This window comes from Cuculus canorus, chromosome 27, assembly GCF_017976375.1.
Source record: "Cuculus canorus isolate bCucCan1 chromosome 27, bCucCan1.pri, whole genome shotgun sequence".
In the NCBI taxonomy this organism is placed as follows: Eukaryota; Metazoa; Chordata; class Aves; order Cuculiformes; family Cuculidae; genus Cuculus; species Cuculus canorus.
The window spans coordinates 6766919-6793486 of NC_071427.1; the positions used below are offsets into that span (position 1 = coordinate 6766919).

Genomic DNA, 26568 nt, shown 5'->3' on the forward strand with positions numbered 1-26568 from the left:
GAGAGCTGCTGGGCAAACGGACACCATGGGAAGAGGGAAACACCGTTCGTTACAGGCTTTGTGCAGTAAGGAAAATGGTGGGAGAGCATGAAAAGAGGAGCTGGGATTAAAAAAAAACAAAGGGAGAAGCCATGGGGAGAGGAGATGGGAGAGAGGAGGTCCCTCTCCCTGTGTGGGACCAGCGCCGCACAGGGCAGGGACTCAGCAACTCCCCCCCAGCACCCACAGCCCCTCTGCCCTCCCGCCAGCCCCATGACCATAAGGATTTCCTGGGGGATAAATCAATGCAGGCTGATCCATGGGAGACACCTGCTGGAAAGGCAGCAGGTCCCATCCTAGGTGACACCAAGAGGGTGACAAGGGAGCAGGGGAAGCATCCTGAGAGGCTCTGTCGGGATTTGATGCCCCAGCACTCAGCACGCGGCTGCATCTGGGATCACTCAACCACCCAGCTCCGAGTTCTCCAGCAAAGCAAAGGGAAATTTGGGTGAACACCCAAGTACCAAACACCAAGAGGAAAACCCTCCAGGGAGCATCTTCTCCAGCAGAATCTCTCCCACCTCCAGCCCCGCTCACCCTGATGCCATGGCCATGCCGAGAACTGGTCTGTGATTTGGGAAATCCTTTCCCAAAGGCTGGCACATCGGATCTGGCACAGGCAGCTCTGACGCTAGGTTTGGTAATTTGCGTTGGTGAAAATAAAACAGAATTTGCAGAAGAAATGCAAGAGGAAGCGTTGGCAATAAGAACGTTTGTGTGATGGGAATTAGAGGAATTCAAGCTGGAAGGCCCAAATGTTGGAAAAATCCGATATTCCTGGTGTGACAGGGGAAGAAACAGCTGAAAAGGTTCCTTTAAATTCAGTGAAAACCAGCTGTTTAGCAAATACTCGTGTATCCCTTTAAAAACCCTCTTATTTCAAAGTAACACTGAAATCGAAGTGTGCAGCCCAAAACCAGGGTGGTTTCACCATAGGCAGCCCTGAGAGCTGCCCAGCACAGTGGAGACGGACAGATGGACACAGCCAAGCTGATCCCACGCAAGGATGAGACATGCGCCCCACAGCATCGCTTCCGTGCCCTAAAACCATGCCGGGCTGGAACATCCCGCATCACTTCTGAAGCCGGGTATCCCTCGCCCCAGCCCTGCCATCCCGAGAGGCTTTGCCCTGCGTTTTTCCACTCAATTTCCTTCCCGAATCAGTGGGAGAGAAATCCCTCTGCCGAGGCAGGCGGCCGGAACGGCAAAGCCAGCGGTGCCAAGTTTAATAAGCAACCCTGATCAAGAAACCAGATAATAATTGGGATTATCGAGCTGGCTGGGAAAGAGCATCCCCGGCTGCTGACAGCCCCTGGCAGCTGCTTGGGCTGCTCCCAACACCCCAGCACCCGGCACGGGGCAGTAACGGCACCCGCGGGGCCACCGGGACAGGGACACAGCCGGAGAGCTGCATTAGGTATTTTGTTTAACTAAAAAAAGCCCATTTTTGGATGCATCACGCGCAGCTGGTACTTGCAGCACAAGGGACTCGGCCACCACCCTCCCCCTGTGCCTCCCCAGCTCCCGCATCCGCACATCCCTGCATCCCGGCGAAGCCACCAGTGCTGCTGCCATCCCAGCACCCGCAGCTGCAAAAAGCTCAGCACCGCAATAATCCCGTCGCGGTTGGATTTTACGTGGGGCGTGAGGTCCAGAAGCTTTTTTTCTCATGGGAAACGGGATTGGAAAAAAGAAGAATCGGGATTTTTTCAGGTTCTCTCCAGGGTCAGCCTTGGCTGATTTTATTTTCCTGCAAATAAGGCTTTTAATATGATAAAAAAAAATAAATTGAGCCGGTCTAAATAAAAACCCACTAGAAGATACAGCAAGAAATCCTGCTGGAGGACAGGCAGAAATATCTGTAGCCACGCTGAATGCTCAGAAATATTTGTATTTGCTGTCTAAACACTTTATCTGTTTCCCAGCACATGGGAGAGTTTTGCTCCCCGTGTAATGTTAAAGAAAAAAAAATAAACCGATACAAATAATTTCTCCTCTTCTGCAGGGATAAAAAAAAAAAAATATCCGGCAAAACTTGGTTGCGGATGCACCAGGGGAAAGAGGGAATATTTCCAGTGAAATTAGGCTGAACAGCACACTAATCAAATAGATGGGGGAGACAAGGAGGATGCAGCAGGAGGATGGATGGGGGATCCAAGGGGTTTTTTTCCACCTCCAGGCAATTCAAACCCCCCTTTTGTAATTTAGTCACCTTTTTGGCAAGGCTGATGGCCCCAGGGAGCGGAGCTGGTGGGGTTTGAGGGTGGATTTTAGTACCAAAAATTCTTTTGTACCAAAGTTTAATTCCTGTGGGATTTCAGGGTTGGGTGGGGAAGAAGGTGAAATAAATGGATGCTCAAATAAAAAGTGTTGAGAGATGGTTTTAAACTCCACGGAGCCTTGTAATGTTCCTGCCGTGCTCGGTGGGAATGCCGGCGGGTAGATGCCGGCAGAATCACTGCGGCATCCTGAGGGAGCAGCAGCACCAGGTCCAAGCTGGTGTTTAGTGGGATGGATACAGCATCGGCACCCGCATCTGCACAAGGAAAAGATGAGAAACTCCACAAATGCCAAGCAAAGCTGGGGTGGAATGGGAAATGCCAGGAAAACTGGCAGGGCAGGAAGAGCTCACGCGCCTTGGCTGCATCCCACTGGATCCCACCAGGGTTACAGGATCCCACCAAGGCCCCATCCTGCAGGATCCTATCACAGCTGCATGGGATCCCACTCCAGCTGTCCCTCTGGCACCGTCTGCGGGGACACAGCTCAGCTCTGTGTCCATCCCTCATCCAGCAGTGGCATCGCCCGCTGCTCCTCCGTTCTCCCAGCCAGGTCTTGGGAAACAAACATGGGATGAGGGGAAAAAAAAATAAAAGGAGGAGGAAGAAAGAAATCTAACAAAGTCTTAATCCTCATTTCTGTCTGCATTCCTCTCCCTTCATTAATGACCCAGAGGAAAACGTCAAATGGACCCGAGCAGGGCTCGAAAACGGGAATGTGGGTCTCGTTGGCCATAGCGCTGATTGGCTTCACCGGCGGCCACCAGACGTCGATAGCCATGCTCTGTGGCATTTACATCGCTGCTGGGGACCGACTATGGCAGAGCAACACATGCCCTGCCACCACCACCAGCATCACCGGAGCGGCGAGCCATGGGCAGCGCAGGTGAGCCACAGGGAGGGCAGGCGAGACAGAGGCAAGCTGAATGAGCCAGGAGCCTGGGGAGCCCCAGCTAAACCCCAGACCCCCTCTGCCCTTGGACCCTCATCTCCAGCGCCGGCTGCCCAGGCTGGTCCCCACCAAGATATTCCATGGGAAAGAGCCACCGGCTTCCCAGCCACCCCACAAAGCCGGACCAAGGGCTGGGTAGGACAGGGGGGACGATCCCAAAGCTCTCACCAGCCCAGACTGGGGCTCGAGTCCAGCATCTCACATGCCTTTGCCTTTCCATCAGCTCCAAGGGGCTCGTTCCCCTCCTGGGGCGCTGCAGACACCGCTAGAGTCAGACCCCTTGCTCCCTGAAGGGCACAAGGAAAGGGGAAGTCATTCCCCACCTTCATTATTATTCTAGGGAGTAAATTTTCCTCCTTTCTTTTATTTTTCCCCACCGTTGTTGCTTTGACAGCCCAGTCCCCCTCTGAAGTTGAAGACCCTCCCATTCATCCCCACTCTGGCGCGTGGGACAAAGCCCAGCTTCAATCGGAACGGGGTGGCTGGTGAGGGTGGAGGCGGGTGCTTCCCCAATCCCTTTGGAGAAAAATTCTTTCCCCCCCAACGTCTGCGGCATCGCCATCCGGTGCAGGGAGGAGCTGCAGGAGCTGCTGCAGCCTCGTGCCCACGGTGCCGCTCCAGCCCGAGGGATGTATGTGACTCCAGGATCCAGCAAGTGGAGACCAAACCCCTGCTCCTCACCTCTCCATCCATGCTCCAGCGCCTTCCAACCAACGCTCCTGAACCCCCTTGGGAGCGAGGGCTCACACCAGCCACTCACTGAGGGACGGGATGAGGTCAGAAGGAGACAGGCAACGCGAAGCAGGATTTGTCCTGCTAAGGACACACACACACACACACAGAGGGATAAGCTCAGAGGAACCCTGATTTAAGCCCTTACTGCCAAAAGGAATGACCCAGAGGTCAGGCACCTCCCTGGATACAGGGCTGGTGGAGAGGCCTCACACCGCCAGGGATGCTCAGATCCTGCTCCCAGCTCCTGTGCCGAGCGCCAGCACGGGAGCCGCCCTGGGCGTTCATTTCTCCCCAGCGGTTACTGCATTTGGGGCTCAATACGGGACTTTTGGCAAAGCCATTCCCCAGCCACCCTTTGGGATGAAGCCACAGTCAGCAGCCCCCACTGCCGCCAGCCAAGGAAGCCCCAATTTCCCATCATTGGTGCCACAGAGCCGAACCCAATGGCTGCTCCGGGAGGACCGGGTGAACCCAGTGCCCGCTCCATCCCCAGCAACCTGGCATCATCCCCTAGAAGAGCAGCCCACCCCACAGTCTCCCTTCTCTCTTGGCTGTGAGTAAGGAGCCTCATTAAGTGGTAATTAGCTCTCGAACAATGGGAAGCTATTTAGCAGCCCAGCCACAGCAGCATCAACAAGCGAGAGGAGGGAGGAGAAATAAATAAATAACAACACTGACCGCCCAGGAACAAGCTGAGGCGGTGCAGGGTCCCAGCACTCTGCCCAGCCAGCAGCACCACACCGCACGGCATTAGCCGAACGGTAGCCAAATGGACCCCATCCCAGCTGCCCTAGTCTCACAGACTCGTCCCTTCCAAGCTTTCCTGCTAGGGTAAAACAGCCTGGGAGCATCGGACAGGCTGGATAAGCTCAAGCGGCCCCAAGGGTGCTGGTACCCCAAAACAGCTCCAATGCGGGCAGCGCGGCAGGGATGGCAGCGCGGTGGGGATGGCGACGGATGGGGTAGATGCGTTTGCCAGGCTGTGGGTAAAGAGTTTGGACCCACACACCAGCAAAACACAAACTTTCGGTTTATGGTGTCTCTGGCTTCACAGACACCTCCTGAATCCATTTGGCAAAGACCAAAAGTGGCCGCAGCCACTTCTCGGGCTTCAGACCCATTCACGGCTCGGATTGTGGCATCAGCGCTGCTTGCAGCACCGTTCACCCCTACACTCAGAGAGGCAAAACCAGGGTTGGTTTTGGTTTCATATCAACATTCCAAGCACAGGAAAATGGCCAGACTTTGGTACAGAGCATGTCAGGCTCAGATGGGTCATAGTACAAATAAATTAGAGCTCCTTCGGAGGGCTGAAGGTGACAATGCGAAAATCTGCTTTTGCCTTCCATAAACTCCATTAAATCCAGTGGAGGAGGGCAAGATCTCTGCCCCGACCGGGGAAAAACAGTGAGGATAAAAATGAAGCCTCAAAAATCATGATTAATATCTTACACAAAAGAACCGGAATTTTCCCCATCAGGAACGAGTTGCTATTTAAAGCACAATTGCTGCAATTTTACAGCCAACCCACGAGATGAACCTTGTCAAATGTCTGCGGGTACGGACACGCAGAGCCCCAGCCACGTGGGCCAGACGTGAGGCCACGGCGAGACAGACGGACATCTGGACAAGATCAGACCTGGATACGGAGATTTGTGTTTATAGACATGGAAAACCCAAACTATTTATATCTCTCAGCCCATGGGGAGATATTACACATGGATATAACATAGGGATGGATACAGCGGGTGCTACTTTCCATGCACCGAGACGGCTGGGTGGGCGTTGGGGTGTTTGGGCATCACCATTGTGTGTGTGTAAAGTGAATATAGGTGTGTATAGATATAAATAAATAAATATATATATATATATGAAAGAGTACTTTTAAAGCTTTCCAGGGGTAATGAAGGCATCGTTCTCTCCCTCTGCACCATTCCCATTCCCCACCCCTCGTGCCTGCTGCACCGGGACAGGCGCTGGGGAACGCTGACCCGTCAGCAGCACCACGCACCCCCAGTCCAGCGTCGCATTAGGATGCGGCTCATGGGCAGCATTTGGATACCAAATGTGCAACCAGCAGGGAATGTAATTGCGGTCCCTCGAAAGGGACAGGCAGAGAGAGAAAATCTTGTCAGAGACGCTGGCCCTGTTTGTAGCTGCTCTCCATTAACCGCGCTCACCGCAGCCCTGGGCTGGTGAAGAATAGCTAACACGGCTTAACCGGCTGGAAAAGAGGGGTGGGAAAGGCTGCAAATGATCTCGGTACAAAGGGAAAACCAAATGGATGAAAACTAAAAGAGCAGTAATTGTGTGGGATGCGCGATGTGGCCGAGTGCAGGTATCCCAAGCGATGCTGGCACCCTGAGAGCGGTGCGGGGTCTCGACTGGCCAACAATGCGGGAATGACCCAAGTCAAAATCCAGGTTAAAATCACTCTGAGAGGGAACAGAGTGGGTTTCTTGCAGAGGCTGGTGCAGATCCTACTGCGATGCTTACAGCATCTGGGCACACAGGGCTGGGAGCCGATCCCAAAGGTCCCAGCCCAGCAGTCCCGAATGGAGCCGGGACACGGAGGTTTTGGGAACCATCACCGGGCAGTGCTAGCACCAACCTGCCCCAGCACGGAGGCTGGGTGGGTGCACACAGCGCCCTGAGCCGAGCCCTCACGCCCGGCCACCCCTCTCCAGCACCAAATTCCTCTGGAAAACCCAAACGCCTGCTGTCTTCCCTCCCTTGAAGGGCAGCAGGCACACGTGGGACCATCCTGATTCCATCCTTGTGACCCACAGGCGGGCAAGTTCACTCAGGCTGGGGAAAGTAACAGGGCAAGGCCCCAGCCCCACGCTGGCCATTGCACACCACGCTCTTGGACAAAGCCAGCCTGCAGGTCTGGGAGACGGCAACGCGGGAGAAAAGGGGGAAATCCAGAGCTCCCCATTTCACCCCAGCTCCACCATCCCTGCGGCACAGACCCTCACCTGCTCCTGAATGATGGGGAGCACACAGAAACCCCAAAAAAGTCCCACTCTGCCATCCCCGCTGTCCCCCAGCATCACTTATCGCCAGCCACGGTAAATCCCTCTGCTAGAAACCATTTCTCCGGCTTCCTGATCCCGGGATTGGGGAGTGCAGAGGAGCAGAACGGAGACCCCAGCTGTGCTCAGAGAATCAAAAAAAGGAAAAAAAAGAATCAGAAAACAAACCTTCCGAGGCAGAGAAATGACTGCACAGTTAAATATAGGCCATGGGTAAAATCCAGACCAGTCACAGCATTCGTACCCGTACTGTAAACAGGGAGAGGAAAACAGTGCATACTTTGCTCCCCCTCGGTAGATGCAGAAACGCACGGCAGTGTACACGGGAATTGCGTTTGGCTGCAGGAAAACTGTCATTGTGGAATTACTACAACCTGCCCACTACAGAGGCAGAGGGAGAGCAGGGAACAGAACCAACCCTGAAATCCTCTGGCCTTCCTGGGACTCTGAGAGGGTCCAGTCATGGCCGCAAGGTCCCGGGATTGGGGACGCTCTGAGGCAAGGGCACTCCCTCTCACAGAGCTTTCCTCTGTAGTGTGGAGGTTTCCCAAATGCCTCATTTTTCACCCCACCATGCACAGTAGTGCATCTGGGATGTTTATGCTAAATCCTAGGATCATGCAGACAAGGGCACTGGAGTGCAGACCTCAACCTGCCCGGGTGACGCTGTCCCACCAGTGGCTGTTCCAGGATGCCCGACTGCGCCTTTGGTTGGGTCCGAAGGCTGCAAATCCACCCAAGAACCCTACGGACAAGTGGCTCCTGCACCACTGGCTGTATCAGATGGAAAACACAGAGTGATCACACAGACCCCGAAGACCCCACACACTGAAGATCCCTGTGCTGGCCAGACCCCAGCCTGCAACGCCGGACCTCAGCCCGTGATGCTGGATGCCTGCGTGCAGGTCCTTGCCCACGATGCCAGACCCTACTCACAAAGCCGGACCTTTGCCAGGGATGCTGGTCATGGCAAAAGCCCTGCGGTCCAGCCGCAGGCGCATCGTCCCAGCCACCCAGCACCAACCCTGGCCCTGCTCCTGCCAGGACACGGCCAGCACATCCCACACCCAGGGAAATAAAACCACACTGGCGCATCGGTACGGGTTAGAGAGCAAAAATCCCCAGTTATCCGTGGGGATCGAAACAGCACAGCATTATATAAAGATCCCTTCTTTCTCCTCCGGCTGCTTCCCAGATAACCTAGGAGTTGCACGAGCCCAGCCTGGGCAGCCCTTCCCGAATGTATCCTTATCAAACCATTTTAAAAAAAATCAAATAAATAACTCTAAATCCACAGCTTGAGAGCTGCACAGAGCAGGCAAACCATAGCCCCTCGCCGTACCACTTCTTTTTAATTTAGACCCAATTACGAAATATTATTATTCTAATCTGGGTAAATCACACTGACCAGGAGATTTATTGCCGTCTTTTATAAAATAGAGATTGGAACGTAAACACAAAGAAATATATTTATTGTGGGTTCAAACAAGAACCAGGCATTTTAAACTATTTTTTTAATTATTATTATTTTCTTTTGATCCCTTTTGATTTCCCTGTATTAAATGAGATGGTAGGGAAAAAAAAAAAAAAAAAAAAAAAAGGAAAACAAGAGACCAAAAAAATCATCTATAGGTTGTTCTTCATTTTTAAGGATGAAGGAACTCCGGAGACAGACAAAATAAAGCCACCGCTGGGTTCAAAAAGGAAAATAAGCAGCAAACTCAATGGCAATTTCTCCATTTGCAAGGTCTAATAAATTGCCTTGAATTCCAAGCCCTGAACGTGCAGGCAGGGAACACGCAGTGCATCGGGCGATTGTGACACGGGGCGCTCCCAACGTTGGGGAAATTTGGGTCACATCCCGGAGCCCAGCGCTGCGGACGTGCCTGCTCCAGCCCACCAGCCATTGTCTGCTCTTCCCTCCCATCCCTTCCCACTTCCTTTGCCCTATTTTATTCCCCCACCCCTTGAAAATATTTCCCCGACCAATCTCAGATTTAATAGATTTTTATATCAAATACTAAATCACCACCAATTTGGGAGGATAAATTCCTCGCCATCTTCTCCACCAACGGGGATGCAGGCGGCTCGCGGGGCTGAGCCGAAGCCACCACTGATGCCAGGTCCCGAGATGCTGGTCACCCAAGGATCAGGGGCCATCCAAGACCTCTTTTGGCTACGGCATCACCGTAGAACTCTTGGGTGCTAAATTTCCGCTGCGGCCCTGACCGCTCAGCAATGCCGTCCTCGTCTCCAGCATCCGGGATGCCGGAGTTTGACTGGGGAGGGGGGGGTTCCTTACACATGTTTGGCATTTGAGAGAACAAAAGAGCAGAGCCCAAAGTGTGGGAGCTAGGAAGGACCAAGAACTGTAACCAAAAACTTTGCAATGGGCAACAAAAAAAAAAATCCTTGCCTCTTACAATCCCCCACAAAAATGTGAGAGAGATAATAAAATCCATATGGACCGCAGGCAGCCTGCGGCGAAGGCAGCACCACGCACAAAGGGACAAAATCGTCCCAGTCTGGGGCCCATGGGGCTGGGGGCGATGGCACCTGGTTGGTCCCCCCAAGGGGACACGCAGTGGCCTGCTGGATGCCGATGCTGACGACGGATCTCGGCATCCCATCGGCTTTGGTTGCATGTGGGCACACACCGAAACATAGTCGGGAACTTTAATCAACTGTGATGGTGTCACCAGGACAGGAGAAGATGCCACCAAGATCCCCTACCCTGGCAAAGCCTCCCAGATGGGAAACAGAGGAATCAGTGAGGGCAGCTCCAGCTCCCGCCTGCTCGGCCGCAGCCACGATCCCAGTCCTGGTGCGGGGACGAGGGTCAGGCCATGCTGCCTCCCATGTCCTGGCGGGGACAAAGGGACACCCAGGCCACCCGGAGACCACAGCAGCCCAAGTCCGGACACAGCAGCACCTGCTGCAGAGAAACTCGAGCATCACCCGCGCCCTGGCGACGGCTCAGCGGGGACACAGCCGGGGCCAGCTTAACTGGGATTAACTGGGGGAAAATGAGGATTTGATGGAAGTCGGGTTTTATTTTCTTGTCTTTTACAAGAATCCCCACAAATCGGCCCGTTTGTAACCCTGGGGTTTGTATGTGAGGGGAGGATGGGAGCGGGGCCTCCCAGGGGTCGCAGCCACCTGAGCCAGGAGCAGAATCCACCCTCATTTCCAACTCTCTGACAGTTTTTTGGGTTCTTCAAAATTTTGAACGAGAGGAATACAACCCAAACGAAACTCACACCGGGAAAAAATGGATGCTTGTGGGGGATAAAAAAGATCTGAATGCAAAGATAGAGTGGGGAAACCAAACCAACGTGTGGCGATGCCTTTTCCAAGACGAAAAGAAAATGGGAAGCAACAAGGCTGGGCTGCCCTGAGCTCCCGGGCACCGGTACTGGAACCCGTTCAGCAGCCTAGGCACCCCGGACCCCCACCCCGGCACCCCAGACCTCCCGCACCCCAGCTCTGGCACCCCGGCCCCCCTCCCCAACCACCCCAGGCACCCTGGACCCCTCCCCAACCTGCCCGTTTCCCTCCACCCCGTTATTTCCTACCCCCTCGCCCCCCTCCAGCCGCTTTTTGCCGTATTTGGGTTTTTTTCACACAGCTTCGCCCCCGGGAGCGGGGCCGGGGCAGCGGGGGGACCGGGGACCGGCAGGGAGGAGGAACTTGAACTTGCCGGAGTTGGGAAGCCGCAGCCCCCGCCAGGGAACGCGCCCCCCGTCCCACCGGGGACGCTCCGGGTCTGGGGTCCCGTCCTCCCCCCGGGGAACTTTGCGGGGAGGCAGCCCCGGTTGAAGGGAACTGCGTTGAGCTCCCCCCGGTCCCTTCACCGGAGCAACCGGGAGGGAAGATCCCCGTGCACGGGGCGACCCCGGAGGCTGCAGCGGGACCTGGACAGCTGAGCCTCCCCGGTCCTTTTACCGGAACAACCGGGGGCTGCGGTGGGACCCGAGCAGCTGAACCTCCCGGTCCCTTTAGCGGAGCAACCGGGAGGGAAGGTTGGCGGAGCACGGGGCGATCCCGGGGGCTGTGACCGGGCTCCCCGGGAAGGCGGACGGGGTGGAATTAAAAGACCCAACCTGGGGCACCGCCGCAGTCCGGGACCGCTGCCCCCCGCGCCGCTCCCGGCCTCACCTGGGGTTGCTCCGGTTCCAATAGACGGCGTACCGGTCCGAGATAACTTTCCCGGTCTCGTCGGTCCAGACGCAGACCCCGACGAGCGCGGCGAGCAGTGCGGCCGCCTCCCAGCGCGGCATCGTCCCGGCCAGCGGCGGCGGCGGCTCCGGCCGCTTCAGGGGGCGGCGGGGCGGCGGCCGGTGGAGCCGTGAGGCCGGCGGCGGGCGGCTCTCACCATCGCCCGCAGCCCCGGGGGCACCGTTAACGGGGCAAGTCGGGAACGGGCGCGGCTCGGCGGCACCGGGGCAGCCGCATCCCGGTGCTCCTCCCGCCGCCACCCGGTGCTCCCGGGCACCGGGAACCCTTCCCCTTCCTCGCCGAACTTTGGCTAAGTTCCTCCAGACGACGACGCCCGGTACCGAGCCCCGCTAGGCGAGGGACGGCGAGGGACGGGAAGGGAGCGGGACGGGGCGGGGGCTCGAGCCCCCAGCCCCCCCTTCCCCGCGCGGGGCTCCGGGGACACCGGAGAGACAAAGGCCGGGCCGGGAGGCCGCCGCCGGGCTCAGTGCCGCCGCGCCATGCTGCGCCCGCCGCCCGCCTCGCCCCGCGCCGCCCGCCCCGCCCCGCGCGCTCCGCCCCGCCGGGCCCCGCCCCCCCCGCGCCGCCGCCGCCGCCGCTGCCGCCGCCGCCGCCGTGGATACATTGTTGCCAGCGGCCGCCGCGCGCGCCCGGCCCCGCGCTCAGGGCGGGACCCCCCCCGCCCCAGGCGAGCGCGCGCCGCCACTGCCCCGGGGAGGGGGGGGGGCAGGTTGGGAAAGGGGAGGGGTCACATCGAGAGGGTGCGTGGGGAACGGGGGGGCGCACCGGGAGGGGGGGGTCCTTGGGAAAAGGGGGGGGTGTCAGATCGAGTGGGGGCGCTTGGGAAAGGGGGGGCACATCGGGAGAGGGGGAGGAATTGGGAAAGGAGGGGCACACCGGGGAGGGGGGCCTTGGGGAATGGGGGCGTCACATCAGGAGGGGCGGGCTTGGGAAAGGAAGGGGACACTGGAAGAGCGGGGGGGGCTTGGGAAAGGGGAGTCACACCAGGGAGTGGGGCTTTGAAAAGGGGGGGAGGACACAGTGGGGAGGGTGGGGTCTTTGGAAAGGGAGGGGTCACATCGAGGAGGAGGGGGCTTGGGAAAGGCGAGGCGACACATGGGGGGGGCGCCGGGGGGGGAGTGCGGGTCCAGGTGGGGTCACACCGTGGGGGCAGTTTGGGAAAGGGGAGGGGTCACACGGAGGGGGACTCTGCAGAGCGGAGTCACCCCGGCGGGGAGGGGGGGGCGGGGGGCTTTTGAAAGGGAGCGTTATATGGGCGGGGGGGGGTCTGGGGGTGTCACACCAGCAAGGCTGAGGGGGGGGCCTTTGGGTTCCCAGCTAGGGTCACACTGGCGGGGGGGGGTCCCTTTGCAAAGGGGGGGTGCATTGCGGGGTGCAGTGCACAAAAGGGGGGGTTGGGGGGGCTTGTGCCGAAGGAAGGGGCTCCTGGGTGGGGTCGGCGTGCCCGGGGGTTGGGGCTGCTTTGGGGTGGAGGGGGCCAAAGTGGGGGGCACACTCAGAAGAGGCTGCCGGGGGCTCACGCCCTGCAGGGGTGGTTTGGGGTTACCCCCCACCAAGAGGGGCCGGGGATCCGTCTTGCAACCACAGGCAGAGAAGGAGCGTGGACAGACGGACAGATGGACGGATCCCCCACCGCAGGGACGGGCGGGAGAGGGGAGGGAGACCTGGATCCTCCCCCTCTTTGTTTTGTCCCCTCCGATCCAGGGCTAAAATTAAACACCAATTAGCATTAACGCGTCGCTTTGCTTCGTGGAGCTCGAGGAATGACACGGCCGCTGCCCCGCACCACAGACACCGGGCAGGACAGAGCCCCGCCACGGAAAACGGCCGTATCGGAAAAGCCGGTGGGATTTGGGGTTGTAGGTGTGTGAGGCCATGAGGAGCCACGTCCCGGAGCAAGGACACCCCTCTCGGTCCTCTCCGTCTGGTGGGGCTCACCGGGGCAGGACCTGCTCCGCTCCAGGACCCCCCGAGTTCAGAAAACTTCCCATTTGGATGGGCTGCTGCTGCAGAAAGATGAGTGGACGCGGGCGGACTCGAATCCTTGGTGAGTCCCTCGTGCAGGTTCAAGTGACCAAAACACCCCCTGAGCTCCTCGGAGCTCCCTGGAGCTCCTGAGGTACCTCCAAGAAACAACTACTCATCCACTTGGATTCCCAAACAGCACCGAGGTGCCCATTAAAATCAACAGGAGCGAGCAGCCGAGGCGCTGCAGCAAATCCCGCTCGCCTCCTGTCTTTATGCTCCGGCATCTAAATATCCGTGTAAATCTGCCTAATCTAATGCGCTTGGAGTTTGGAGTTTGTTAGCTTGAAAAGGGAGAAAGAGGTCCCCTGTCAAACACCTCCAGCGCAGCGTCGGAGAGAGGTGGGATATAAATAAAAGATGGAGCAATATGATTATTTATTTAGCAAATCTATTTGGAAAAACTCAGCATGCTGTGGGGCTCTGCATCCACTCCCACCCCCCTTAAAAAAAACCCCAAGAATTAAAACAAATAAAGGCAGAATGATTTTGGAATAACACTGCTGGAGCGTCCTCTCTCACAGCCGGCTCCTCATCCTCTGCCATCAAGGTTATCCGTCTCTTTATCCGACTCCCATCAAGATATTTCTCTATCAAGCCACCGACAACCAATCTTTCTCCCTGTCACCGGGAAGCTATCATAAAGCCATCCACTTGTCTATCAAGTTTATTTGTTTTCATTTATCAAGCCAAGCCACTAAAAGCCTTTCCAGGCCAGCGGTGGGCCCTCCCCGGCACGGGGGATGGCAACGGAAGCCCCGGCAGAACCTGTCCAAACAGCTCCAGGGGCACCGGCAGCTCGGTGAAGGCCAGAGCCAACACCACCCACAACAGGGATATTTTGGTATTTGAAACCCTTCAATGCTGGAGCACCAGGAGATCCCCTGATGAAGATGGCAAAACCTTCTCATGGGCACTGGAAGAAGCTTTTTTGGAGTGGATGGAGCTGGAAGAGGTGGATCCAGCTGGTGGGCCTTGACCCAGTCCAGCCACGATGGGGTTCATGCACCTCATGACTGCATTTTCCCACTTCAGAGGCTTCACCTGCCCTCAAAATCCAAAGGCAAACACCCCAGAGCAGTGGTGGCTGCCCCACCCCTGGAGGTGTTCAAGGCCAGGTTGGATGGGGCTTGGAGCAACAGGATCCAGTGGGAGGTGTCCCTGCCCATTGCAGGGGGTGGGACTGGATGGGCTTTGAGGTCCCTTCCAACCTAAACTGTTCCATGATTCCCTTATTTAGATGCTGAACTGCTGGAGCACAAGCAGAAGCAATGCCAGGGACTCTGGCTCCACCGGCTCTAGCCGGACTTGGGGTGGACACAGCCCGTGGGACCCCTCAGCTGCCCCCCAACCCCTCCACCCTCGTGGGCTCCTATCTGGAACACAAAACGCCAGCCAGGAGGGAGCTGCCACCTCTCCATGCCCCTCCGTGCCCCTTCTCCTAGCACCAGGCACTCAGGATTTGCAGATAAAAGGTCACTACAATATTTTAACACGGTTTATTTTTCTTTCAAATGCCCTTTTCCCAATCTTTCTTTCTTGGAAATCACTAAACAAATTGGGCTGAAAAGATGCATCGGCGCAGAAATTCAGCCCAAGCAGGAAAGTCATGAGCAGCTAAACCAGCCAGTATTCGATAGCCGGCTCTGCTCCAGCCCTGGCAAGGCTTGCCGGGAGAGGCAGCGCCTTTTATCAGACCAACTGATAGAGCTGGAGGATGCTGATAAGCTGCCAAGCACATGAGACGTTTTCCAGGACCCTGCTCCAGGGAAAGATGTGGAGCACAGCGTTTCTGCTGCTCTCCAAAGGGCTTTGGGTCAGGATCAGGCCCTTGTGGAAAGGAATACCTTGAAGTAATAAATACTAAACTAATTAAGCTTCACTATATCCCTTGAGACTAACAAATCCCATAGTTATTTTGTGGATTGAGAAGTGGAAACAATAAAACGACCATCGCGCTGCTCTCAGTGATGGGTATTGATTTGGGTTGGTCGCGGTTCGGGGTGCTGGTTCCCCCCAGGCTGGGGAATCTCTGGCTCTTTGGGAAAGAGGGCTCTTTGGGAAACCACGGCTACGTGGAGAGGCCACAGCGGATGCTGAGCAGTGACGGCGAGTCCTGCAGCTTCCCCTGCTTTTCTCTGCCCATGCAGGCAATGTGTGGGAAGCTGCTAGTTCATGCTTAGGCAGTAAACCCAGCGCAGCGCATCCCAGCCCAGCCCAGCACATCCCAGCTCAGCGCATCCCAGCTCAGTCCAGCGCATCCCAGCTCATTCCAGTGCATTCCAGCCCAGCCCAGCTCAGCCTAGAGCATCCCAGCCTAGCCACTAAGCCCAGCCCAGAGCATCCCAGTGCTGCCCACTGCATTCCAGCTCCAGTGGAGCTGTGGGAGGTCACAGATCAAATTCACTGGAAAACAGGGAGAACATAAGGAAACAGCTCGGTTAACCCCTGCCATCCAGCTCCCCAGTGGGTGTTTGCTTTCCAGCCCAGTCTCAGTTTCGTTCCTACATGCCCCTACCCGGCTCAGATCCCACCACCAGCTTTGCATGTAACGACTTTTTCTTCCCCACCTCTAGTAATTGGAAGGAAAACATTTTCTATGGTTTTTCTACCTCCTTTCTAACAGTGCCGGGCTTTTTTTCTTCCCAAACAAAAACAACTATTTGCCTTAATTATTGCAAAACCTTATATTTCCAGCCCTTGTCTACTCTGGGTGGAGGTGAAGTTGGTTGCAGGGGGGGATAATTTACACCCATCTTCATTAACTTTAATTGTATCAGCCCTAGAAATTATGGAAAACATTTGCTACTGAAAGAAAAAAACCCTTCCCACTTAAAAAGGTGAAGAATCACAGCAGAACCGCTGTGGAGGGAAGCCCAACGCCTCCTTCTGAAGGCTGGTTATAATTTAGCTGCAACAGGAAAAAAAGGGGCCCAGGAGGGTCCCTCCAAGCTTTCCAAGCCTGAACACCAACCCTCGCACAGACAAAGGACCTGAGACGGAGGGGATCCCAGGGTCTGTTCATGCGTAACGGCAACAGTAGGGTTGTGTTGATGGATCCACCAGCACCGACCCCCAGACCCAGGGAGGGGGCAGGCACAGGGGAGTTTGCTGTTGATATAGACATGTGAGAATCATAGAATCGCTTTACTTGGTTGGAAAAGAGCTTTGAGATCATCAAGTCCCACTGTACCTGTCCACTACTAAACCATCCCTGAGCAACTCGTCTGCTCAGCTTTTGAACCCCTCCAGGGATGATGCCTCCATCACCTGCCTGGGAGCCTCTGCCAGTGCCCAAGAACCCTTTCAGTGAAGAGATTTTTCCAGTGTCCGATCTGAACCTGCCCTGGCGCAACTTGAGGCCATTTCCTCTCAATCCCATCCCTTGTTCCTTGAGAGAAGAGCCCAACACTCACCTGGCTCCAACCTCCTTCCCAGGGGCTGTGGAGAGCAATGAGGTCTCCCCTCAGCCTTCTCTTCTCCAGGCTGAACAACCCCAGGTCCGTCAGCTGCTCCCAGAACCCCTGTTCTACAGCCTCTTTCCCAGCTCCGTTCCCTTCTCCAGAGACACTCCAGCCCCTCAATATCCTTCTTGGAGTGAGGGGCCAGAACTGAAGGGCTAAATTACAGCTGGTCCTGGGCAGCCACTGCAGGGGAGGGGGAGGAAGGAGTGACCCCAAGTTCATGAGGTTGGTGGAACAACGTGGTGGGCTCCCCATCAGCACAGCTGGACCAAGGCACAGCTCTGGCACCCAGTTTCTCCAGTGAGAGAGTCCCCTGGAGCCCCCCAGGCTCCCTGAGCCCCCGCTTTATTTAGGAAATCCCTTCAAATAAGCAGACGCTGTGGTGCAAACACTGCAATTATAACCACAAACCCATCTACGCCCCTCAGCTCAGAGCCCCCACGTGGATCCCCCAGGACCACAGGCACCCTCTGCCCTCTGGGAAGGGTGGGACAGCCCCAAACCACAGCTCAGGTTGGAAACCCAGAGGAGGGAAACATCCAAACCTCTCCCGCACAGACATGCTTTGCCCAGGGCCATGCTGGTTGCACACGCATCTTTCCCCCAGCAGCACCAGGCACGTTTCGCTGCCTGATGCAATGCTTGTTAAAACACTCGACCCAAAAATCCAGCTGCAGAAAAAGCCTTTGAATGGATGCTGAGCCATCCCACGTCCAAGCCGTGCTGGCATGAGTGAGCGCAGTGGCAATTTGTGCCACAGCCCCCTGTGAGCTGCAAGCACTTGGCTGTCGGAGCCACAGGCACCGTGAGCATCCGCTCACCTCTTGCAGCAGCCGTCCTCAAAGCAATTTGCAAACATTAATTAAACCACAGCCCCTTCACATAGGGGGGTGGGAAATGATGCAGGATGTCGCTTGGACATGAAGGCAGCTGACGCCTCGAAAACCAGCTCAGTAAAACCCACCCTGCTGCAGCAGGGGAAACTGAGGCATGGCAGAGATGTCTCTCAAGGTCAGATGGAGGAGGGAGCAGAGCCTGAGAGCCCCAACTCATGGTCCAGCATCACTCAGACCAGGCACATGCTCCCTTTGCAGGGCAGCAGCAGCAGCGTCCCAGCTGTGCCTGGGGCAGGATCTGGACCCTGTAACTCTGCTCCCACCACTGTCCCAGACCCCTCTGCCTTCCTGCCTGCAGCACCAGGGGAGCAGATAATTTTGCTGCGAGGTTTGCCTGCCCTCCCCAGAGCTCTGGAAGTCCCCGGAGCCCTCACTGTGCTCCCACCAGCTGGCAGTCATTTCCTTGAATGCCAAAGCCACCTGGCACAAGGAATGCTCTCTTCATCACATCACATTCATTGGTCATGAATTCAGCCCTCAGGTCAGGCTGGGCAGCTCCCTCAGGGACAGACCATGGGGTGACAGCTGGGATTGTCCTGTGCAGGGACAGAAGTTGGACTTGGTGGTCCTTGTATGTCCCTTCCAACTCACCATGTTCTAGGATTCTGTCAAACCTCAGCCTGGATTGGGCAGACGGGGGAAAATCGGGGCTGCAAGTGAGGACCAGAGGCTGGTGAAGTCTGAAGCCTTGCTCCTCTTGGAGCCCAGGTGTTTCTTTAAGTTTCCAGAGGAGCTGAGCCAAGCTCACAGAAACACCCAAAGTGGCTGAATGCAGGAGCTCCTTGTGAAAAGCCCCCAGCTCCCCACGTCTGCACAGGCAACAAACCTTCCTCTACCTGGAAACACTCACCGCAGCCCCAGCACCAGCACAGACCCCAGCACCGAGCAGTCCCACTGCCTGCCAAAGGCTTGGCAGGGGCCAGACAGACAGCCGGCCATCCCCTCCAGCAGGCAAACAGCACGCAGACTGACGGATGACCCTGCAGCACGCTGCGAAGCGAGGAACAGCTTGTGCGAATCATATCTGCAGGCGTAATGACTGCGCCCTGTTAGCAAGCAATACGGTCCGTCCTTGGGAAGAGCCGCACCTCCCAGCTGCTGCTCTGCCACCGCCAAGTCGGCGAGGAACCACGCACGGGTGCATATGGCAATAGCACCACCAGCTCCGACACTAACGGCTGCTCCTGCGCAGCTCTGACACACTCGTACACGACCTCGAGCCTGGCCCACCCAGCCCAGGCCAGCGGTGAAGCCTGGGGTCTCACTCTGGTAGAGGTTTATAGAATCATGGAATGATTTGGGTTGGAAAGGACCTTAAAGCCCATCCAGTCTCACCCCCTGCCATGGGCAGGGACACCTCCCACTGGATCAGGGGCTCAAAGCCCCATCCAACCTGGCCTGGAACCCCTCCAGGGATGGGGCAGCCACCGCTACTCTGGGCCAGGGCCTCCCCACCCACACAGGAAAACTTTTCTCCCTAAGATCTCATCTCAATCTCCTCTCTTCCAGCTGAAAACCATTCCCCCTCATCCTCTCCCTGCCCTCCCAGACCAAGAGCCCCTCCCCAGCTTTCCTGGAGCCCCTGTCAGAACTGGAAGCTGCTCTAAGGTCTCCTCTGAGCCTTCTCTTCTCTCGGATGAACAACCCCAACTCTCCCAGCCCGTCCTCATACGGGAGGTGCTCCAACACTCGGCTGATCTCTGTGGCCTCCCCTAGACTCACTCCAACAGCTCCATGTCCTTCCTGTGCTGGGGACTCCAGAACTGGATGAAGGGCACCAGACGGGGCCTCACCTGGGAACCAGCAGAGGGGTAGAATCCTCTCCCTCCCTACTGGTCCCACCGCTCTGGGTGCAGCCCAGGACACGTCTGGTTTCTGGGCTGCAAGAGCACTTCGACAGCTCATGTTGAGCTTCTCCTCCCCTAGCACCCCAAGTCCTTCTCTTCAAGGTTGCTCCAATCCATTCTCCACACAGCCTGGAATTGTGCTGGGCAGCAAATAGTGGTCCAAGTATTATAGTCTCACTATAATAATGATTTTCTAATCCCTGATCAGGGTTAGACCCACTCTAACAGCCACAGTGAAAGGGTGGCCAGAGCCAACACCACCCAGGGTGGTTGTGGGTCCCCAATTCCCCTCGCCAGATGCTCCCTGCTCCCACCCCTTCCCATCCTCATCCTGTCCTCCCCATTGTGTCCTGTCCTGTCCTATCCCATCCCATCCCATCCCATCCCATCCCGGCCCGGCCCGTCCCATCCCCCCAGGGTGATGGAGCTTCACCCGCCCCGCAGCGCCCGGGTTTGTGCGATGCCCCCCTCCTCCCACACCCACCTCCCAGACCTCATCCTTCCAAAAGCTGGTGGTTTTTCCCCAAAGCAGCTGCCGGGTGCTCGGCAGCGGCAGCGCGGAGCTCGGCCGCACCGCATCGCTTATCCAACACCCCCCCCTAGTGCCGGTGCCCCTCCGCGGGCCGCTGCTTCCCCATCTCCCCCCCCGCCCCTCACCGTGGCCTCGGCTCGACCCGACCCGGCGCCCCGCGCAGCCCCCGGGCCAGTGCTTTGGGGGGTGGTGTGGGGGGAAACGTTATCACTTGAGAAACAAGCAAAGAGCCCCGGACCCCCAGCCCTGTAGCCCCCAGATCCACAGCCCCACAGCTCTATAGCCCCCAGACCCACAGCGCCCAGCCCCATAGCTCTCCATCCTTGCACCTCTGCAGCCCCCAGCCTTCCAGCCCCACAGCTCCCCATCCCCACAGCCAACTGGGAATGAGCAGCAGCAGTTTGGCTAAATGGCCAGGGGCTCTGTAGGGCTCTGCAGCCCTTCACCCCTTCCCTGGAGAGTGGGTGGCCAGGACCATCCATCCCTGTGACCCCTTCCCACAACCGCCCCATTGACGGCTGGTGCCGGTCACACCACGGTGCCGCGGTCACACAGCCCAGGCGTGAGACCCCCTCCCAGCATCGTCCCCAAACCCACCCCAGGTCCTGAACCCCCCCAGCCCCGCTGCCATCCCAGCGCGCAGAGCCGCTCCACGGGCATCCAACTGCGCTTCAGGAGCTTTTGAATATGGAAAGCGCAAGGGAAAAGCGTTTTCTCTTTGGCCTGAACCCACCCAAGTGGAATGGGAAGGGGAGGAGGGGAGGGCAGCCCAAAGAGTTAATCCACTTTGAATTGCAGCGTGGCTCCAGCCAACACGCAAACACATCAGGGCTGACAGCTTGACAGAGACGGATTGGCAGCTCCCGAGGTGAAACATCCCGGCCCGAGCCACAGAGCCGCATGAAAGCCCGTCTGGAAGCGGGGCAGGTTTCATTATGTTGTTTCGCCACAGAGGAAAAATAAATGAAATAAAGGGGAGAGGGGAGGGAGAGCAGGGAGCTGGAATGGGCCCTGGTGGGAGCACAGTTCCCAGGGATCCCCGAGTGACTCCGAAGCGTGGGATGGGAAATGTGTCTCCTCCAGCCCCAAACCTGCCCACGGGCTCTGCAGGGCTCCCTGTGCCGGGATGCTCGGGTTGTCCCCAGATGGGACCACCATCGTCTCCAGGCTCCCATCCTTGGGCAGAGAGAGTTCAAGATTTCAATGAGGCTGGGGAAGGGGCTGGAGCCCAGGGGTTGTGGGAGTAGTGAGGGTCCCGGGGCTGTTCAGCCTGGAGAAGAGGAGGCTGAGAGGAGACCTCTTCATCCTCTTCAAATACCTGAAAGGAGGTTGTGGTGAGGTGGGTGCTGGGCTCTTCTCCCAAGTAATAAGGGATGGGATGAAAGGAGGTGGCCTCAATTTGTGCCAAGAGAGGTCTAGGTTGGATATCAGGAAAAAAATCCGTCATGGAAAGAGTGGTGAAGCCCTGGCAGAGGCTGCCCAAGGCAGGGGTGGAGTCTCCATCCCTGGAGGGGTTCAAAACACTTGTGGTGGTGGTGGCACTTTGGGATATGGTTTAGTAGGAATGGTGAGGTTGGGCTTACATGGAGTGGGGTAGGACTGGATAAGCTTAGAGGTCTTTTGCAACCTTAACAATTCTATGATTCTCTGAGCAAGCTGCCCCTGTCTGAGGCTAAGGCTGCCCCAGCTCCCAGCAGGACTCAATGCAGGGTCTTTACGCCCTTGCTGGGCCCCCTGAGGAGCCGCCAAAATGTAGATAAAAAACAAACCAGGCTACAATGGGAACCAGCACCGCAGACTGATGCCCCATGTGGGGCTGCCCATCCGCTCCCGAGGGGGATGTGGGCGAAAGCCGCATCAAGCAGGACGTTAAAACCCTTCCTTGGCAGAGAAGGCATTTTCCAGGGAGGAAAGAGCTGGGGAAGGCGAGGCCAGCTCTGCCCTCACAGGGCCGCCTGTCTGTCAGCAGGCAGGAATCACTGATCTACGACGGATGTCTCTGAGGGATGATAGGGCAGTGACCCTAATATTTTCTGCAGCGAGCACTCCTGTAAGCTACCTTTGTGCTGGAATGATAGGAATTCATTACAGACCACCCCCCGCCGCGCGCGGGCTCCCAGGGGAGGAATCCGCCAGCTCTCGCCAAGCCTAAATGGGATTAGGTTATCTCACAGCATTGAAACCGAGACATGCGCAAACAGGAGACGTCCCAGAGCATCCAGCTCCGCACTGGCGGGTTCTCCGTGGAAGGTTTCTTCCTCTCCAAGACATGATGGCACCCGTGGAGGCACTGCCACCAGTCCCTCAAGATGGGGGACAAGCCATGGCACCTCTGGACCAGTGATGCTGTTCCCATGAGCTGCTGCACATGCCACAATCCCCAGAAAGGACTATAACTGCTTAAACCACTTAAAACTCTGTGTCAAGCGTTTGCAAAACCTCATTGACTTGAGGTAGGAGCATCACTACTGCCCAGAAGAGGCTCACAGCCTGCAGCAAGGCATGGCCAACCTGCTCCAGAGGCACCGCTGCCACTTCAGGACAACCACAACTGCATCCATCCCTGGACACCACATACATCCCTAAGCCGCTGCAGGCGCCACATCCCAAGGCAGGGCTATAAATGCTTAAATCACTTAATACTCATTGATTTGAGGTAGGAGCATCCCTACTGCCTGGAAGAGGCTGTGCTCTGCTTGTAGCCTGCAGCAAGCACACAGTTGTCCTGCTCTGGAAGCATCGCTACCACCTGAGGACCACTGTGGCCACATCCATTCCTAAGCTGCTGCAGGCACCACAGCCCCCAGACAGGACTACAATTGCTTAAACCACTTAAAACTCTGTGTCAAATGTTTGGAAAAATGCATTGACCTGAGGTGGGAGCACCCCTACTGCCTAGAGGAAGCTGCACCCTGCTTGCAGCCTGCAGCAAGGCACCGCTGCCTTGCTCTGGAGGCATTGCTGTTACCTGCGGACCACACAGGCTGCATCCATCCCTGGACACCGCATCCAATCCAGCACCCAGATGGGACCTCCTGAGCTCTCCCGGCACCCACCCTCAGCACAAACAAACCAGCTGCTTGGGTTTGGCTTAAACACTGCTGTGTTTGCAACCACTTTTCCCTCTCCCTGCGGCTGCTGGGTTCCCTCTCAATCATGTCAAACAAATCCAGAGAAAAACATGTTTGACTGCATCAAAGTTCAAACCTCCACCTGTCTGTGTCCCCGAGCAGAGGCCCTTTAATGCTGCAAAGATGTAAACTCCCCCAGGTCTTCATTATGTCTTACAGACCCGATATTATATCAGATTATGGAATCATTAAACAAAAAATTGTACTCCTCGCTGTCCAGAGGGGCCTCTGGTTACCTTGTCTAAATATAACAGCATCATTTTTAACCAAGGAGCTGGTACAGTCCCTTGGGCCTTCATTATATTTCATGGGCATGAGCTGGAATATCGTCTCACTCACGCATCAGAGAGCTCATCCTGCACTCGTGCTGAGGCCAAGGGAGCGGTGCTGGACACCTTGGTCCATGGGGCACAGCGTCAGCCTGGAAAAAAGGCTCTGACACTGGCACCAGCTCCTAGAAGAGCCAGGCAGGGAGGGTGGGAGGCACTGAGAGATGGAACAAAGAGGAAGGAAAAGCAGATGAAGGGAGAAAAGCGATAAGGGGGGGGGGGGGTGAAATCAGAGCTAGGTATGCGTCCAATTATTTTAATTGCGTGTAGGTGCCGTTTAGGGCTCACTGATGCATCACACATCATTGTTTACTGCTCCGAGCAGAACCAATTATGTTTGAACATCGAGGGGCTGAGAGACAGCAAATAAACAAGCAGGCGTGCGGGGGGATCCGCCGTACGTAGGTTTGCACCCGTCTGTCAGCGCCCAGCCAGGCATAGAGCAGGGAGGGGGCAGGGGACAGGGGGACCCCCTGCGGTCCCAGGATGGGGCTTGGGGCAAGGGAGCATCCACAGCATCACACAGCATGTAGCACCCTGGGGGGGGGAGAGAAAATAGCTCTGTTTAAGGAAAGAAAGGGAATAAATAAAGACATAAAGATATAGATTCTTGTGGGGTTTTGACACGAGTTGTCAGAGTTGGTGGTGCGTATGCGTCTGTCTCTGCAGCAAAAAACTGTCAGCAATTAGAAAGGGTAGGTGCTGGGGAGGGGAGCCAGGAAGCGCCGGCTCATCATCACCGGCTGGGGCGAGCGGGGCCACCAGCAGCGGCCCTGGGGCCACTTGCCCCGGGCACAGCTGTCTTTGCACCCAGCCTGCCTTCAGGGGTCAAAGCCCCCCGGGCTGCTCGAATCCCTGGAGCCGTGGGCCATGCACTGCTGCTGGCCACAGGGACTGTGGCTACTGACAACCTGCTGGCCACGGGGACTGTGGCTACTGACAACCTGCTGGCCACGGGGACTGCAGCCGTCTACCAAGGGGCTACCAACCACGAGGACTTCAGCTACCAACCACAGGGACTCCGGCTACCGACCATGGGGCTGCAGCTACCAGCCAAGGGGACTGTGGCTGCTGACCGAGGGGAACCTTGGCTACCGACCAGAGGGCCTACCGACCATGAGGACTGCAGCTAGTGACCATGGGGATCACAGCAGTGCCCAGGGCAACCACAAGGCCATGGAGGTGCATGTGCAAAGCTGCATTGCCAAAGCCCGTTGTTTGGGAAAGGTCACTGTCCCCGCATCCCATCCCAGCTCCGTGCTCGGCTCCCAGAGCCGGGTTATGCTGCTGGACATGGGTGGGGAGCCAGCAGCCCCTCACTGCTCATCGGGGGTGACCAGAGGTGCAGTGACACTGCTACATGCTGAGCACGAGGCATTTTCAGCGGTGACACCTGGCTGCACCAGCCGGTCCTCCAGCCCAGGCAGCTGCGTGGGGATCAAAAAGTGCCTGCTTGGTGCTGAGCTGAACACGCTCCAGCCCCGGGCACAGCCACAGCGAGCTATGGCGCACACACAGCCCTTGTGCTCTGGTCCAGGAGGTCCAGCAGGACTGGAGCCCTGAGTTCTGCCCTAAAACCCCACAGGCAGAGCCAGCTACAGCTGGGGATGGCTCCCAGATGGAGGCAGATACGGATATGTTTTGATATGGGCCCTCACCCGCCTTGGGTGTCTTCAGGAAAACCAACCACAAGGTAAGCAGCTGAAAGAGCTGCTCTAAAGCTGAAGGAGAGGAGATCAAGATGAGATCTTGGGAAGAAATGTTCTCCTGTGAGGGTGGGGAGGCCCTGGCCGGGGTTGCCCAGAGCAGTGGTGGCTGCCCCATCCCTGGAGATGTTCAAGGCCAGGTTGGATGGGGCTTGGAGCAATTGGATCCAGTGGGAGGTGTCCCTGCCCATGGCAGGGGGAGGAGCTGGGTGGACTTCAAAGTCCCTTCCAAACCAAACCATTCTATGATTCTATCTTCATTGCCTTCCTCCTCTCCCTCCCACCCTACATGGCAGTAATTGGCTCCAGCTCCAGGCCTGCGCCTTCCCTCCCTCCTTTCCCTCCTCCCAGTTTTGACTCCCCTCTGCTAAGGAAAAAAAAAAAAAAAAAAAGTAATAGCAGTTTAGCCTCTCAATCTGCAAGTTCTTTGACACCAATAACCTCTGTCTTTGTGCTTCCTGGCTCAGACAAAAAAAACCCTCTCCCTTTCAGGCTGGCAGCAGCCTGCCGGGGAGCTCGCCGGCCTTGGGGGCCGTGTAGCCCAGCCTTGATAAACCCGACTTCAGAGGCTCATTAGAGCGCAGCCCCAGGAGCTGGGCCCCGGGGGAGCAGGGCGCAGGGGAGCCCCGCATCCCGTTCCTATGGCGACCGAGGATGCCGATGTTGCAGCCCGAGGCAGTACTTTTGGTACTTACAGATCAAACAGGCAGGGCAAGCGTTGCCGGGGAGGAATACACAGAGTGCAGGAAATTTAATGACTTGTATTAACAACAGGAGAGCTGGCGACTCCCCTCGGCGCCGAGCAGGAGGAGACACAAACTTTGCCTGGTTGGGTTAAAACTTTTGTTCTCTTCACCCCCTGCCCTCATCCTCTCCCTCATCTAAGCATCTCTTTGGGAAACACGCACCCACCAAGGATGGCCATCCAGGACCCGCAGCGTGGGCTGCAAGGCGTTTATCTAACAGATGTTGGCTCTATCATCCACACCAGAGACCAAGAGGTCAGGTAAAGGCTGATAAAACCCAAACATCCAACAAGATTCTGCACCTGGGTTGGGGCAATGCCAAGAAGAAACATGGACTGGGTGGAGAATGCGTTGGTAGTAGCCCTGAGGAGGAGGACTTGCAGTGCTGAGAGAGGATAAGCTCAACATGAGCTGGCAAGGTGTGCTCACAGCCCAGAAACCACCCATGTCCTGGGCTGCATCCAGAGCAGCAGGTCCAGCAGGAAGGGAGGGGATTCTGCCCCTCTGCTTCGCACTGGTGAGACCCAGCCGGGAGCCTGCATCCAGTTCTGGAGTCCTCAGCACAGGGAGGACATGGAGCTGTTGGAGCGAGTCCAGACGAGGCTACGGAGAT

General features: G+C 56.9%; 1 protein-coding gene across 2 annotated transcripts in view; it reads right to left on the reverse strand.

Moving 5' to 3' along the window:
* EFNA2 (ephrin A2) overlaps nt 1–26568 on the reverse strand; it is a 78671-nt gene that overhangs the window by 43249 nt on the left and 8854 nt on the right. The window contains exon 1 of one of the 2 annotated variants that reach the window (XM_009568311.2): nt 11199–11793. The exons of the other annotated variant lie outside the window; for it this stretch is intronic. Within the exon in view, the coding sequence (XP_009566606.2) occupies nt 11199–11320 (122 nt within the window). The 5' untranslated portion in view covers nt 11321–11793. Of the gene's footprint in view, nt 1–11198; nt 11794–26568 lie in introns of those variants that run through there. 2 annotated transcript variants of the gene reach the window in all.